Genomic DNA, 18431 nt, shown 5'->3' on the forward strand with positions numbered 1-18431 from the left:
CACTAATGCACCCCCATACCATCACGCATGCTGGTTTTTGAACTTTGCGTTGATAACAGTCTGGATGGTTCGCTTCCCCTTTGTCGAATATTTCCAAAAACGGTTTGAAACGTGGACTCGTCAGACCACAGAACACTTTTCCACTTTGCCTCAGTCCATCTTAGATGATCTCGGGCCCAGAGAAGCTGGCGGTGTTTCTGGATGTTGTTGATAAATAGCTTTCGCTTTGCATAGTAGAGCTTTAACTTGCACTTACAGTTGTAGTGACCAACTGTATTTGGTGACAGCGGTTTTCTGAAGTGTTCCTGAGCCCATGTGGTGATATCCTTTAGAGATTGATGTCGGATTTTGATGCAATGCCGTCTGAGGGATGGAAGGTCACGGTCATTCAATGTTGGTTTCCGGGCATCCCGCTTACGTGGAGTGATTTCTCCAGATTTTCTGAACCTTTTAGTGATATTATGGACCTTAGATGTTGAAATCCCTACATATCTTGCAATTGCACTTTGAGGAACGTTGTTCTTAAAATGTTGGACTATTTGCTCACGCAGTTGTGGACAAAGGGGTGTACCACGCCCCATCCTTTCTTGTGAAGCTGTTTTTATACCCAATCATGGCACCCACCTGTTTCTAATTAGCCTGCACACCTGTGGGATGTTCCAAATAAGTGATTGATGAGCATTCCTCAACTTTATCAGTATGTATTGCCACTTTTCCCAACTTCTTTGTCACGTGTTGCTGGCATTAAAATCTAAAGTTAATGATTATTTGAAAAAAAAAACTGTTTATCAGTTTGAACATCAAATATGTTGTCTTTGTAGCATATTCAACTGAATATGGGTTGAAAATGATTTGCAAATCATTGTTTTCTGTTTATATTTACATCCAACACAATTTCCCAACTCATATGGAAACGGGGTTTTTTATTTAGAGTTGTAAAAAAAGCCCCAAAAATACAAGCTTATTTGAGGTCCAAGTGGTTGAATAAGTTGTCCTTGGCGTTCTTGTTGGTGTTGGCACCTTTCAGACCCCAGCACGCAATCTGTTAAAAAAAAAAATTTAATCACATTTTCATCACGTTAAGGTCGTGTTGACGCGGCGATGCAAAGAGGATGTGGCGCCCACAGGGGACAGGAGGCGGAGACGTTGATGGCAGGAATAGTTGGGAATGAGTTGCCAAAATGAAAACAGATGGAACGGAGTTGTCTGCTGTGGATTAATATGGATTAAAAAAAAGTGTGTGTGTGTGTTGGTTCTAATGTGACTGCCTCTGGTTTTGTCCCTCATAAAGTGATGAGGATGAGGAGCAGAAACCACAAATTTACACCCGACAAGGCTGCATCAGGTGAGAAATGTAATATTATTCCTTCCTTTGCATTAGTAACACGTTGTTCTCCTCGACGTTGCCTTTACTTAACCTGGACGACTAAAGTAAGTGTGACCTCCTCCAACCTCCAAGCTACGAACAATGGGGCACAGGGTTTTCTACTCCGCCGCTCCCAGTCCGTGGAACCCTCTCCCTGACCACCTGAGGGCACCACAGACTGTGGATACTTTTAAAAAAGGCTTAAAAACCCTTCTTTTTAAAACAAACCATATATACATATATATATATATATATATATATATATATATATATATATATATATATATATATATTAGTTCTAGCTATTAGGCTGTTCTAGTTTGTATTTTTATTTTTTTTAATACACTGTAGCACTTTGAGGTTATTTACTCAATGTAAAGTGCTTTTTTCAAATAAAATATATTATTATTATTTTATTATTACATTTCTATATTAATAAAAGTGATGATATAATCCCAAGTTGTTCTTCCAGTGTTACGATAAATATTCTGTCAATTGAATTATTTTGCACGGCAAAATTATTGTTGAAGAACTCGTTTACCATGTTTTCATATTCACCCGAAAACCTGTTAATCTAATTAAATTCTGCCTGCAGTCAAAGGTTATACAAATTAAATAAATGTGTAGATAGTCATATAAGGCACACCCACTAAATTTTATACGAAAAAAATAGTTTTTCATTTATTAGCCACACCGATATATGCGTAGTGAAATTAGTTATTTACACAGACATATTCTGTAAATGTTTATTTACATACCTTAATTATTTCCAAATTGTACATAAAACATGGCAGTAAAACGACTAATCAAAACAAAACATAAAAACATTTAAATTACATAAACTAGTCGCACCGGAGTATAAGTTGCAGATAAATACGTTGTGAATTTAGTTATTTACGCAGAAATATTCTGTAAATGTTTATTTACATACCTTAATTGTTTCCAAATTGTACATAAAACACGGCAGTAAAACGGCCCATCAAACAAAACAGGAAAAAAATAGTTGTCCATATATAAACCGCACCAGACTATAAATCGCAGATATATACATTGTGAGATTAGTTATTTACACAGAAATATTTTGTAAATGTTTTTTTCATGACCTTAATTATTTCCAAATTGTACATAAAACACGGCAGTAAAATGGCTCATCAAACAAAACTGAAAAAAATAGGTGTCCATATATAAGCCGCACCAGACTATAAATCGCAGATATATTCATTGTGAGATTAGTTATTTACACAGAAATATTTTGTAAATGTTTTTTACGTACCCTAATTATTTCCAAATTGTACATAAAACACAGCAGTAAAATGGCTCATCAAACAAAACAGAAAAAATAGTTGTCCATATATAAGCCACACTAGACTATAAATCGCAGATATTTACATTGTGAGATTAGTTATTTACACAGAAATATTTTGTAAGTGTTTTTTTACGAACCCTAATTATTTCCAATTTGTACATAAAACACGGCAGTAAAACAGCTCATCAAACAAAACAGAAAAAAATAGTTGTCCATATATAAGCCGCACCAGACTATAAGTCGCGGATATATGAAAAAAGCGGAAAAAGAAAGAACGTGCAAGATCAAGCTTTTTCATGGACCCCTTTAAATTTGTGAAATCATTTTTTACTGAAGAAAAGGGGGTAAACCTAAAAACCTCCAAGCAGGCGCTGGAGAAACATCTGGGAGAAATGTTTGTGGATGACAAGAAGAACGTGCAGACAGCTATTCCATCGGACATCCCACCAATTGAACAACCCCAACACCAGATGGACATTAGCCCCCCAAAATGGAGTGAAAATGAGAAAGCAGTACAGCGGGCAAGAGCATCATCAGCCCCAGGGCCAAATGGAGTTCCGTATCGACTCTAAAAGAGTGCCCCCGATGTACTTCGCTTCCTGTGGTGGCTAATGAGTGTGGCTTGGGAGAAGGGAGTCTTGATTCCGAAGGAGAAGGAATCTATAGATATCAGCCAGTTCCGCCCCATCAGCCTCCTCAATGTCGAGGGTAAGATTTTCTTTAGCGTAGTTGCCCAGAGGATGACCTACTACCTGGACAAGAATAGATTTGTGGATACCTCAGTCCAAAAAGCAGGAATCCCAGGTTTCTCCGGATGCCTCGAACACACCAGCATAATCTGGCATCAAATCCAGGCTGCGAAGAAAGAGAGGATAGATCTCCACATCGTCTTCCTAGACCTTACCAATGCATTTGGTTCTGTCCCACACAGTTTCATCTGGGCATCCTTTGACTTCTTCAGGATACCAGAGACCATCACCAACCTTGTCAAGGCATACTTTGAAGATCTGCAGCTCTGTTTTACCACACCATACTTCACCACCACTTGGCACCATATGGAGGTTTGGAATAATGGCAGGGTGTACCATCTCCCCGTTGGCCTTCATCATGGCAATGGAAGTCATTATGCGAGCATCCAAGTGGGTAGTGGGTGGCGAACAGCTGAGTTCCGGAATTCGCCTACTTCCTCTCAGGGCCTATATGGATGACATGACAACCATAACAACTACAGCACCCTGCACCAGGCGCCTACTAGGGAAGCTTCATGAGAACATCACTGGGGCCAGAATGAAATTTAAGGCTTCAAAATCAAGAAGCATCGCCATCACCAGAGGCAAACTGACAGAACAAAGGTTTCTTATTGGTGAAGAACCCATTCCAACAGTGTCACAGAAATGGTAAATGGGTTGTACTTGTATAACGCTTTTCTACCCCTTTTTAAGGAGCCCAAAGCGCTTTGACAGTATTTTCACATTCGCACATTCACACACTGACGGCGGGAGCTGCCGTGCAAGGCGCTCACCAGGACCCATCAGGACCGAGGGTGAAGTGTCTTGCCCAAGGACACAACGGACGTGACTAGGACGGTAGAAGGTAAGGATTGAACCAGTAGCTCTCAGATTACTGGCACAGCCACTCTACCAACTTCGCCACGCCGTCCCCCAGAGAAGCCAATTAAGAGCCTGGGAAGGTGGTATGACTCAAATCTGAAGGACACTGAGCAAGCAGACAAGCTAAGGCAAGAAGTCCCCAAAGGTCTGAAGAATATTGACAGATCTATGCGGCCTGGCAAGCTGAAAATCTGGTGCCTCCAGTTCGGGTTACCACCCCGCCTCATGTGGCCACTAACCATGTATGGTATCTCCCTCACCAGAGTAGAGAAAATGGAAAGAACAATCAGCTCTTACGTTAGAAAGTGGCTAGGTGTCCCTCGATGCCTGAGCAGCATCGGCCTGTATGGTCATGGGTTACTTGAACTGCCTCTCTCTAGCCTGACAGAGGAGTTTAAACGCTGCAAAGTGAGGCTCGAGATGACCCTAACAGAGTCGAAGGATACTGTGGTCCGAGCTGCAGCCCCAAATCTGACAGCAGGGAAGAAGTGGTCAGCTAAGAACGCAGTACAGCAGGCAAAATCTGCTCTTCAACAAGCTGACATCGTGGGCCAAGTCCAGCATAGAAAAGCCGGATTGGGACTTGGAGAGAATCAACCTTCCTGGAACAAGGCATCCTCTGCTGAGCGGCGCAAGCTGTTCGTGGCTGAGGTCCGTCGACAGGAAGAGTCGAATAGATATGCCAAGGCTGTGGCGCAAGCTAAGCAGGGCCAGTGGAAAAGGTGGGAAGGGGTGGAGAAACGGAAGGTCAGCTGGAGGGACATTTGGGAGATGGAATCGAGTAGGGTAAGTTTCCTACTTTGAGCAACCTATGATGTCCTTCCCACCATAGGGGAAGAGGGGGCAGAGCCCCCTTAAATAAATGTCTTTCCCCCTCAAATCAAAATTTGAGAAAGCAAATTTTAATAAACTCACAAAATTACTACATTACAAGTTGACAAAATTATCTGCACTAGCGGAAAAATCCGCCGAAAAAGGGATACACACGATATAGTAGTGTCGGCTTCCCTCTCATCCCTCCCTCCGCTGTGCGTGCATTCAACATTCCACAGGCTGCGCAGCAGACACACACCCGCACACACCCCTCAGCCCTCAGTAAACATCCAACCACTGTTGAGGTATGAAAGTAAAAGAAAATGAAAAGTTGTCTACATTTATCATATACTTGTTAGGATGGGTGTATTTGTGTAGTCTTATCTGTCATAAACACGTTTATCATCGCGGACTTTCGGTGCTACGGAGTTCCTGTTTTTTTTTTTTTACAACTTGACGAGAGCAGTGACAGCGGAGGCTCTGAGCAGCAGTGGTTTGGAAGGCAGAGAGCCTCCACTGTCCCTGTAACAAGCTACAAGTCATTTATGATGCTGTTATTGAGGGTAAAAATGAAACATAAGGTATATATCCTGCTTAGCAGTCGTCCTCTGCTGTCCTCTGTTCAGAGCGGAGTCCCTAGCAACGACCCGTTTTACTTAGCAACGGTCTGGCAATCGACTGCTGGAATTTTTTTTCTGTTGTTTTTCTTGTAATTCTACATAATCAACCTTTAATGTTTCAATCTACATTTTGTAATAAACAAATTATAAGTTTCATTTGATATGACCAAGACACCTAAAAACAAAAACGCAGCCGTTTTCATCAATTTACAAGCAAGTGGGCAACACACATACATTGGAGTGAATGAATTTTGTGCCCAGATGAGTGCCCACGTCCACTGCATGTGACAAACTGAAGACAAGTGACCTGTGTCTGACAGACCCCTACGTAAAGCCCCGCCCCAGGCTATAGTCCTGTACTGTTGTTGTTTTTCTTCATGTAATCACAGCGGTTTTTTTCTGTTGTTGTTCAAGCTTACTTATTTTCTGCTCCAGCTTCCAGCAGCTCAGAGTATTTAAAAAGTCTAGTCCTGCTCCTGCATGTAGTAGTAGCAATGATGCTACTGCTAGTACATCAGGGACAGCAGCTAGCAATACTGCAACTTTAGCCCCAGCAAGCACTGTTTCTCCTGCCCCAGCTCCCTCCATCCCCCCAACAAGCGCTCCCCCAAAGCAGCCTGCTCAGCTACCCAGTGACTTAAATGGCAACGCACCATCCCAGCCAATACTGGGTGGCTACCCAAAGCGTGCATTTGGTACAACATTAAGATCATTCAATCCTGCCTGGAGTATTCTGTGTTGCGAGACGCCTGCTTCTGTTTCCCCTGTCGGAAATATGGCAGCACTGTTAATGTTTCCCCCCCTTAGGGATTGCCACCTTATTGTGGTCAGGGGGTTTTCATGCCTCAGTGACCGTAAGAGCTATACCAGCAGGAGCTTAGTCTTCAGGTGGGACACCCAAGTTGGACAGGTCTGAAGGTAGAGGCCTGACAAAGTGCAATCCACTACTCCAGGTTGGGGTTGGACACATAGCTAAAGACCCATTTCAATGAAGAAAGCATCGTTACTATAAGCACAGAAAAAAAGTGCTGGAGCATGATGTGTACACATGATGCCCCCTTCACATTTCTGACTGCCCCCTCATATAAGCATGCCTAGAACCGCCCCTGCTCCCTTCCCCCCCTCTTCCCCCCCACAAACCTCAACCAATGGCTGGGTGAAGCTCCATCCTGCCCCCTATGCTCAACACCAGCGACACTCAGACACATCCTCACTGGGTGTAAAGGGAGCCTCTCCCAAGGACGATACGCCTGGAGACACAACAAAGTACTCAAATGCTTGGCAGCAACCCTGGAAAGCAGGAGAAAAAACAACAACTCCTTGCCACCCAGGACACCCAACCTGAATATGCCAGTTGCCTTTGTTCGAGAGGGGGAACGAAGGCAACGGAAGACACCATCAAGGCCCAGGTTGGGAGAGCTGGAGGTAGCCCGGGACTGGCAGATGCTGGTGGACGTGTTTAAAAAAACTCATCGTTCCACCAGAGATAGCAATTACCAACTTGCGGCCTGACTTAGTCCTGTGGTCCAACTCCCAGCACATCGTGTACTTTGTTGAACTCGCAGTCCCTTGGGAGGATGCGGTGGAGGACGCTTTTGAGCGTAAAAAGCTCCGGTATGCAGAGCTCGCTGCAGAGGCTGAACGGCGAGGCTGGAAAACACGAATCTTCCCCGTAGAAGTTGGATGTCGGGGTTTTGTGGCAACATCAACAATAAGGCTGATGGCGGTCAAGCTCTACGTCAGGCCATCAAGGAAACATCTCGGGTGGCAGAGCGGAGCAGCCAATGGCTCTGGCTAAGGAGGAAAGACCCCAACTGGTCACCAAAATAAATCAATACTCATGCTGAGGCTGGTCAGATGCAGAGGAGGGTGCTTCTGGGACGCCAGAATGCACCGCTGAACCTACTTGAGGCGTCGTGGGTCCAGTCAGCGAAACGTCCATGAGAGTAGGAGCCCACTTGAAAACCCGAATGATGCGTCTGCCCAGCCTGCAGCAACTCCGAAAATAACTCGGTGTCTTTAAGTCTTCAACACGGGAGGTAGGAGGTGGCTCTTTGGATTTTAACATCTTGTCCTGTGTATTTCGAAACATTGTGAAATGAGTTATTTACACAGAAGTATTCTGTAAATATTAATTTACAAACCTTAATTGTTTCCAAATTGTACATAAAACACGGCAGTAAAACGGCTGATCAAACAAAACAGAAAAACATTTAAATTCCATGTATTGGTCGCACCGGACTATAAGTTGCAGATTTATACGTTGTGAATTGAGTTATTTACACAGAAATATTCTGTAAATGTTTATTTACATACCTTAATTGTTTCCAAATTGTAAATAAAACATGGCAGTAAAACTGCTAATAAAAACAAAACAGAAAAACATTTAAAGTACATATACTAGTTGCACCAGAGTACAAGTCGCAGATATATACGTTGTGAAATTTGTTTTTTACACAGAAATATTCTGAAAATGTTTATTTTCGTACCTTAATTGTTTGCAAATTGTACATAAAACACGGCAGTAAAACGGCTGATCAAACAAAACAGAAAAACATTTAAATTCCATGTATTGGTCGCACCGGACAATAAGTTGCAGTTTTTTACGTTGTGAATTGAGTTATTTACACAGAAATATTCTGTAATTGTTTATTTACATACCTTAATTGTTTCCAAATTGTACATAAAACATGGCAGTAAAACGGCTAAACAAAACAAAACAGAAAAACATTAAAATTACAAACCCTGTTTCCATGAGTTGGGAAATTGTGTTAGATGTAAATATAAACGGAATGCAATGATTTGCGAATCCTTTTCAACCCATATTCAATTGAATATGCTACAAAGACAAGATATTTGATGTTCAAACTCATAAACTTTATTTTTTTTTTCAAATGATAATTAATTTGGAATTTCATGGCTGCAATACGTGACAAAGTAGTTGGGAAAGGGCATGTTCACCACTGTGTTACATCACCTTTTCGTTTAACAACACTCAATAAACGTTTGGGAACTGAAGAAACTAATTGTTGAAGCTTTGAAAGTAAAATTATTTCCCATTCTTGCTTGATGTACAGCCTAAGTTGTTCAACAGTACGGGGTCTTGTCGTATTTTACGCTTCATAATGCGGCACAATTTTTCAATGGGAGACAGGTCTGGACTGCAGGCGGGCCAGGAACGTACCCGCACTCTTTTACTACGAAGCCACACTGTTGTAACACGTGGCTTGGCATTGTTTTGCTGAAATAAGCAGGGGCGTCCATGATAACGTTGCTTTGATGACAACATGTTTTGCTCCAAAACCTGTATGGACCATTCAACATTAATGGTGCATTGTGTAAGGTACACATGCCTTGGGCACTAATACACCCCCATACCATCACAGATGCTGGCTTTTGAACTTTGCGCCTATAAAGATCTGGATGGTTATTTTCCTCTTTGTTCCAAAGGACACCATGTCCACAGTTTCCAAATATAATTTAAAATGTGGACTCGTCAGACCACAGAACACTTTTCCACTTTTGATCAGTCCATCTTAGATGAGCTCGGGCCCAGGGAAGCCGGCGGCGTTCCTGGGTGTTGTTGATAAATGGCTTTCGCTTTGCATAGTAGAGTTTTAACTTGCACTTACAGATGTAGCGACCAACTGTAGTTACTGACAGTGGTTTTATGAAGTGCTCCTGAGCCCATGTGGTGATATCCTTTACACACTGATGTCGGTTTTTGATGCAGTACCGCGTGAGGGATCAAAAGTCCGTAATGTCATTGCTTACGTGCAGTGATTTCTCCAGATTCTCTGAACCTTTTGATGATTTTACAGACCGTAGATGGTAAAATCCCTAAATTCTTTGCAATAGCTCATTGAGAAATGTTCTAAAACTGTTCGACAATTTGCTTACAAATTGGTGACCCTCACCCCATCCTTGTTTGTGAAATACTTAGTATTTCATGGAAGCTGTTTTTATACCCAATCATGGCACCCACTTGTTCCCAATTAGCCTGCACACCTGTGGGATGTTCCAAATAAGTGTTTGATGAGCATTTCTCAACTTTATCAGTATTTATTGCCACTTTTCCCAACTTCTTTGTCATGTGTTGCTGGCATCAAATTCTAAAGTTAATAATTATTCGCAATAAAAAAAATGTTTATCAGTTTGAACATCAAATATGTTGTCTTTGTAGCATATTCAACTGAATATGGGTTGAAAAGGATTGACAACTCATTGTATTCTGTTTATATTTACATCTAACACAAGTTCCCAACTCATATGGAAACGGGGTTTGTACATATACTAGTCTCACCAGAGTATAAGACGCAGATATATACGTTGTGAAATTAGTTATTTACACAGAAATATTCTGGAAATGTTTATTTATGTATCTTAATTGTATCCAAATTGTACATAAAACACGGCAGTAAAACTCCTGATCAAACAAAACAGAAAAAAAATGTTTTGCCATATATATGTCGCAGATATATACGTTGTAAAAATAGTTATTTACACAGAAATATTCAGTTAATGTTTATTCACATACCTCAATTGTTACCAAACGTTGTCTGTAAAGGGCAGTAAATGCTTATCAAACAAAACAGTTTTTCGTTGTACTTCGTAAACCCTCTCAAAATACAGGGTTTAATAAATTGCCCCACCTATCTTACAAGACAAAATTAAATACGATTGGATTTTTGTTTCTTTCAACAATTTCACTTCGTTTTTATTCATCAGTTAATTTGGTCGTCTTCTTCGTCGGCGTGATTTTGTTTTGATCGGTTATCTTCTCATTTCACTCTGGAGAAAATAGGTCTGACTATGACGAAAGGTATTAGTCAAGGAAATGAATAAATGTGGAAATATTTTCTAATACCAATGTTCGTAATAACTGTGTCGTATAATACGTTTACTAGTAACGACTAATCTACCGGACAAGTCGCTCCCACTAAATTTTACAGGAAAAATTAATTGTTCCATATATTAGCCGAACCTGACTATAAGTTGCGGATATATATGTAGTGAAATGATTTATTTACACAGAAATGTTTATTAATATACCTTATTTCTTTCCAAACGGTGTTTGTAAAAGGCAGTAAAACGGCCGATCGAACAAAACAGTTTTTAGTTGTACTTCATAACCCTCACAAAATATAGGGTTTCAATGGATTGTCAAGGAAATTAATAAAGTTGGAAATATTTTCTAATACCACTGTTCGTAATAACGGTGTCGTAAGATACGTTTACTAGTAACGACTAATCCACCGGACTATGGAGTGTGTCGGCATACAAGTCGCTCCCACTAAATTTTACAAGAAAAACTAATTGTTCCATAAATTAGACACATCTGACTATAAGTTGCAGATATTTATTACATTGTGAAATGATTTATTTACACAGATATATTTAGGAAATGTTTATTTACATACCTTAATTGTTTCCAAATGGTGTTTGTAAAGGGTAGTAAAACGGCTTATCCAACAAAACAGTTTTTAGTTGTACTTCGTAACCCTCACAAAATACATTTTTTCAATAGATTGTCAAGGAAATCAAAAAAGTTGGAAATATTTTCTAATACCACTGTTCGTAATAACGGTGTCGTACGATACGTTTACTAGTAACTACTAATCTACCGGACTATAGAGCGTGTCGGTATATAAGTCGCTCCCACTAAATTTTACAAGAAAAACTCATTGTTCCATATATTAGCCGAACCTGACTATAAGTTGCGGAAAAATATGTAGTGAAATTATTTATTTACACAGAAATGTTTATTTACATACCTTATTTGTTTCCAAACGGTGTTAGTAAAAGGTAGTAAAACAGCCGATCGAACAAAACAGTTTTTAGTTGTACTTCGTAACCCTCACAAAATACAGTTTTTCAATAGATCGTCAAGGAAATTAATAATGTTGGAAATATTTTCTAATACCAATGTTCTTAATAACGGTGTCATATACTTTTACTAGTAACGACTAATCTACCGGACTATAGAGCGTGTCGGTATACAAGTCGCTCCCACTAAATTTTACAGGAAAAACTAATTGTTCCATAAATTAGCCGCACCTGACTATAAATTGCAGATATTTACGTTGTGAAATTATTTATTACACAGAAATATTTAGGAAATGTTTATTTACATACCTTTATTGTTTCCAAACGGTGTTTGTAAAGGGTAGTAAAACGGCCGATCGAACAAAACGTTTTTTAGTTGTACTTCGTAACCCTCACAAAATACAGTTTTTTAATAGATGGTCAAGGAAATTAATAATGTTAAAAATATTTTTTAATACCAATGTTCGTAATAACGGTGTCATATAATACTTTTCCTAGATACGACTAATCTACCGGACAAGTCGCTCCCACAAAATTTTACAGGAAAAATTAATTGTTCCATATATTAGCCGAACCTGACTATAAGTTGCGGATATATGTGTAGTGAAATGATTTATTTACACAAAAATGTTTATTAACATACCTTATTTGTTTCCAAACGGTGTTTGTAAAGGGTAGTAAAACGGCCGATCGAACAAAACGTTTTTTAGTTGTACTTCGTAACCCTCACAAAATACAGTTTTTTAATAGATGGTCAAGGAAATTAATAATGTTAAAAATATTTTCTAATACCAATGTTCGTAATAACGGTGTCATATAATACTTTTCCTAGATACGACCAATCTACCGGACAAGTCGCTCCCACAAAATTTTACAGGAAAAATTAATTGTCCCATATATTAGCCGAACCTGACTATAAGTTGCGGATATATGTGTAGTGAAATGATTTATTTACACAGAAATGTTTATTAACATACCTTATTTCTTTCCAAACGGTGTTTGTAAAGGGTAGTAAAACGGCCAATCGAACAAAACCGATTTTAGTTGTACTTCGTAACCCTCACAAAATACAGAGTTTCAATAGATTGTCAAGGAAATTAATAATGTTGGAAATATTTTCTAATACCACTGTTCGTAATAACGGTGTCATATAATACTTTTACTAGTAACGACTAATCTACCGGATTATAGAGCGTGTCGGTATACAAGTCGCTCCCACTAAATTTTACAAGAAAAACTAATTGTTCCATAAATTAACTGCGCCTGACTATAAGTTGCAGATATTTCCGTTGTGAAAAGTTTTTTTACACAGAAATATTTAGGAAATGTTTATTTACATACCTTAATTGTTTCCAAACGGTGTTTGTAAAGGGTAGTAAAACGGCCGATCGAACAAAACGGTTCTTAGTTGTACTTCGTAACCCTCACAAAATACAGTTTTTCGATAGATTAACAAGGAAATTAATAATGTTGGAAATATTTTCTAATACCACTGTTCGTAATAACGGTGTCGTACGATACGTTTACTAGTAACGACTAATCTACCGGACTATAGAGTGTGTCGGTATACAAGTCGCTCCCACTAAATTTTACAAGAAAAACTAATTGTTCCATAAATTAGCCGCACCTGACTAAAAGTTGCAGATATTTACGTTGTCAAATGATTTATTTACACAGAAATATTTAAGAAATGTTTATTTACATACCTTAATTGTTTCCAAATGGTGTTTGTAAAGGGTAGTAAAACGGCCGATCGAACAAAACGGTTTTTAGTTGTACTTCGTAACCCTCACAAAATACAGAGTTTCAATAGACTGTCAAGGAAATTAAAGAAATTGGAAATATTTTCTAATACCACTGTTCGTAATAACGGTGTCATATACTTTTACTAGTAACGACTAATCTACCGGACTATAGAGTGTGTCGGTATACAAGTCACTCCCACTAAATTTTACAGGAAAAATTAATTGTTCCATAAATTAGCCGAACCTGACTATAAGTGGCGGATATATATGTAGTGAAATTATTTATTTACACAGAAATATTTATTTACATACCTTAATTGTTTCCAAGTGGTGTTTGTAAAGGGTAGTAAAACGGCCGATCGAACAAAACAGTTTTTAGTTGTTCTTCGTAACCCTAACACAATACAGTTTTTCAATAGATTGTCAAGGAAATTATTAATGGTGGAAATATTTTCAAATACCAATGTTCGTAATTACGGTTTCATATAATACGTTTAGTAGTAATAATTCCTTTTTATTGGTCCGCATTTTTAAACATAGATTCCTTTTTAATCGTCCACATTTTTAAACATAGATCCCTTTTTAATCGTCCACATTTTCAAACATTGATTCCTTTTTGATTGTCCACATTTTTAAACATAGATTCCTTTTTAATCGTCCACATTTTCAAACATTGATTCCTTTTTGATTGTCCACATTTTTAAACATAGATTCCTTTTTGATTGTCCACATTATTAAACATAGATTCCTTTTTAATTGTCCACATTTTTAAACATAGATCCCTTTTTAATCGTCCACATTTTCAAACATTGATTCCTTTTTGATTGTCCACATTTTTAAACATAGATTCCTTTTTGATTGTCCACATTATTAAACATAGATTCCTTTTTAATTGTCCACATTTTTAAACATAGATCCCTTTTTAATCGTCCACATTTTCAAACATTGATTCCTTTTTGATTGTCCACATTTTTAAACATAGATTCATTTTTAATTGTCCACATTTTTAATCATAGATCCCTTTTTAATCGTCCACATTTTCAAACATTGATTCCTTTTTGATTGTCCACATTTTTAAACATTGATTCCTTTTTAATCGTCCACATTTTCAAACATTGATTCCTTTTTGATTGTCCACATTTTTAAACATAGATTCCTTTTTAATCGTCCACATTTTCAAACATTGATTCCTTTTTGATTGTCCACATTTTTAAACATAGATTCCTTTTTAATCGTCCACATTTTAAACAATAATTCCTTTTTAATCGTCCACATTTTCAAACATTGATTCCTTTTTGATTGTCCACATTTTTAAACATAGATTCCTTTTTAATTGTCCACATTTTTAAACATAGATTCCTTTTTAATCGTCCACATTTTTAAATATAGATTCCTTTTTAATTGTCCACATTTTCAAAAATGGATTCCTTTTTAAACGTCATTACAAAAAGGGTTGATTTGAAAATCCCTGTTTTTTGACACTCCTACTGAAAGTACGCCGCTGACTTTACCTGCTTTTCTGCTCTGCCAGGAAATGACGGCGTTCCTACGCCAGGTGCGTTCCCCCCCGACCTCCTTCGTCCAGACCGTGGCGTCCCTCTGCCTGGCCGTCATGGCGCTGCTGTCCTCCTACTGGTGTGAGGGCAGGCAGAAGGTGCCCAAGCCGCTGTGTTCGCCCGTCAAGCACAGCAAATGCATCCCCGTCCCCGGCGTGTCCAACTCCTCCAGCATCCAGTTCTCCTGGGAGACCGGAGACGACCGCTTCGTCTTCCCCACCTTCCACACGGGCCTCTTCCTCATCTGCGAGGAGAACATCTACACAGACGCTTGGGGTGAGGATCACAATCCATTTAACTGCAGTGATTTTGAATCGAGAATCGATTCTGAATCGAATCTTCACCTCCATAAATTGAATCGAATCACGTGGTGCCCAAAGATTCACATCCCTGCAAATAATAATAAAGGTGTGAATCTTTGGGCACCGAACGATTCAAACCGATTCTGATTCCTGAGGTGACGATTTGATTCAGAGTCGATTTAACAGTATAAGTTCTGAATCGAAAATCGTCACCCCCATGAATTGAATCGAATCGAGTGGTGCCCTGAATCTTTGGGCACCAAACAATTCAAATCGATTCCGATTCCTAGGTGACGATTCGATTCAGACTTCTGATTTGAACCGATTTTCGCAATGTTTTATTGTAGGGCTGTGAATCTTTGGCCACCGAACGATTCAAACCGATTGCAATTCTTGGGGTGACAATTCAATTCGTAAATCGTTTGAAATTGAGAATCGATTCTGAATCAAAGCTTTACACCCATGAAATGAGTTGGTGTGGTGCTCAAAGATTCACAGCCCTATCATTTAAAATAAGGGTGTGAATCTTTGAGCACCGAACGATTCAGACCAATTCCCGGGATGCTGATTTGAATTATAATCAACTCAACAGCATTGATTTTGAATCGAGAAGCATTTTGAATCGAGAATCAATTCTGAATTGAACCTTCACCTACATAAATTGAATCGAATCGTGTGGTGCCCAAAGATTCATAGCAAATAATAACAGGGGTGTGAATCTTAAGGCACTGAAGGATTCAAACCGATACCAATTCCTGGGGTGATGATTCGATTAGAATCGATTCAACAGTATACATTTTGAATCGAAAATCATCACCCCCATGAATTGAATCGAATCGTGTGGTGCCTTTGGGCACCAAACAATTAAAATCGATTCCGATTCCTAGGTGACTATTCGATTCAGAATCAATTCAACACGACTTTTGATTTGAACCGATTTTCGCAATGTTTTATTGTAGGGCTGTGAATCTTTGGCCACCGAACGATTCATACCGATTGCAATTCCTGGGGTGACAATTCAATTCATAAATCGTTCGAAATTGAGAATCGATTCTGAATCAAAGCTTTACCCCCAAGAAATGAGTTGGTGTGGTGCCCAAAGATTCACAGCCCTATCATTTAAAATAGGGGTGTGAATCTTTGAGCACCGAACGATTCAGACCAATTCCCGGGATGTTGATTTAAATTAGAATCAACTCAACAGCATTGATTTTGAATCGAGAAGCATTTTGAATCGAGAATCAATTCTGAATTGAATCTTCACCTACATAAATTGAATCGAATCGTGTGGTGCCCAAAGATTCATAGCAAATAATAACAGGGGTGTGAATCTTAAGGCACTGAAGGATTCAAACCGATACCAATTCCTGGGGTGATGATTCAATTAGAATCGATTCAACAGTATACATTTTGAATCGAAAATCATCACCCCCATGAATTGAATCGAATCGTGTGGTGCCTTTGGGCACCAAACAATTCAAATCGATTCCGATTCCTAGGTGACTATTCGATTCAGAATCAATTCAACACGACTTTTGATTTGAACCGATTTTCGTAATGTTTTATTGTAGGGCTGTGAATCTTTGGCCACCGAACGATTCATACCGATTGCAATTCCTGGGGTGACAATTCAATTCGTAAATCGTTCGAAATTGAGAATCGATTCTGAATCAAAGCTTTACCCCCACGAAATGAGTTGGTGTGGTGCCCAAAGATTCACAGCCCTATCATTTAAAATAGGGGTGTGAATCTTTGAGCACCGAACGATTCAGACTGATTCCCGGGATAGTGATTTAAATTATAATCAACTCAACAGCATTGATTTTGAATCGAGAATCGTTTTGAATCGAGAATCGATTCTGAATTGAATCTTCAACTACATAAATTGAATCGAATCGTGTGGTGCCCAAAGATTCATAGCAAATAATAACAGGGGTGTGAATCTTAAGGCACTGAACGATTCAAACTGATACCTATTCCTGGGGTGACGATTCGATACAGAATCGATTGACCAGAATTGATTTTGAATCAAAAATCGTTTTGAGTCAAGAATCGATTATAAAGCTAATCTTCACCCCGTGAATTGAATCGAATCGTGTTGTGCCCTGAATCTTTGGTCACCAAACAATTCAAATCGATTCCGATTCCTAGGTGACTATTCGATTCAGAATCAATTCAACACGACTTTTGATTTGAACCGATTTTCGCAATGTTTTATTGTAGGGCTGTGAATCTTTGGCCACCGAACGATTCAAACCGATTGCAATTCCTGGGGTGACAATTCAATTCGTAAATCGTTTGAAATTGAGAATCGATTCTGAATCAAAGCTTTACCCCCATGAAATGAGTTGGTGTGGTGCCCAAAGATTCACAGCCCTATCATTTAAAATAAGGGTGTGAATCTTTGAGCACCGAACGATTCAGACCAATTCCCGGGATGCTGATTTGAATTATAATCAACTCAACAGCATTGATTTTGAATCGAGAAGCATTTTGAATCGAGAATCAATTCTGAATTGAATCTTCACCTACATAAATTGAATCGAATCGTGTGGTGCCCAAAGATTCATAGCAAATAATAACAGGGGTGTGAATCTTAAGGCACTGAAGGATTCAAACCGATACCAATTCCTGGGGTGATGATTCGATTAGAATCGATTCAACAGTATACATTTTGAATCGAAAATCATCACCCCCATGAATTGAATCGAATCGTGTGGTGCCTTTGGGCACCAAACTATTCAAATCGATTCCGATTCCTACGTGACTATTCGATTCAGAATCAATTCGACACGACTTTTGATTTGAACCGATTTTCGCAATGTTTTATTGTAGGGCTGTGAATCTTTGGCCACCGAACGATTCATACCGATTGCAATTCCTGGGGTGACAATTCAATTCATAAATCGTTCGAAATTGAGAATCGATTCTGAATCAAAGCTTTACGCCCACGAAATGAGTTGGTGTGGTGCCCAAAAATTCACAGCCCTATCATTTAAAATAGGGGTGTGAATCTTTGAGCACCGAACGATTCAGACTGATTCCCGGGATAGTGATTTAAATTATAATCAACTCAACAGCATTGATTTTGAATCGAGAATCGTTTTGAATCGAGAATCGATTCTGTATTGAATCTTCAACTACATAAATTTAATCGAATCGTGTGGTGCCCAAAGATTCATAGCAAATAATAACAGGGGTGTGAATCTTAAGGCACTGAACGATTCAAACTGAAAACTATTCCTGGGGTGACGATTCGATACAGAATCGATTGAACAGAATTGATT

The 18431-nt window shown here is 39.0% G+C and overlaps 1 protein-coding gene across 1 annotated transcript in view; it reads left to right on the top strand.

Moving 5' to 3' along the window:
* The first annotated feature begins 1102 nt into the window (after positions 1 to 1102).
* Positions 1103 to 18431, top strand: part of LOC133541137 (germ cell-specific gene 1-like protein) — a 78409-nt gene continuing 61080 nt past the window's right edge. The window contains exons 1-2 of the mRNA XM_061884244.1: positions 1103 to 1345; positions 14818 to 15118. Of these exons, the coding sequence (XP_061740228.1) occupies positions 14821 to 15118 (298 nt within the window). The 5' untranslated portion in view covers positions 1103 to 1345; positions 14818 to 14820. The remainder of the gene's footprint in view (positions 1346 to 14817; positions 15119 to 18431) is intronic.

The sequence above is a fragment of the Nerophis ophidion genome, linkage group LG23, assembly GCF_033978795.1.
Source record: "Nerophis ophidion isolate RoL-2023_Sa linkage group LG23, RoL_Noph_v1.0, whole genome shotgun sequence".
Classification (NCBI taxonomy): domain Eukaryota; kingdom Metazoa; phylum Chordata; class Actinopteri; order Syngnathiformes; family Syngnathidae; genus Nerophis; species Nerophis ophidion.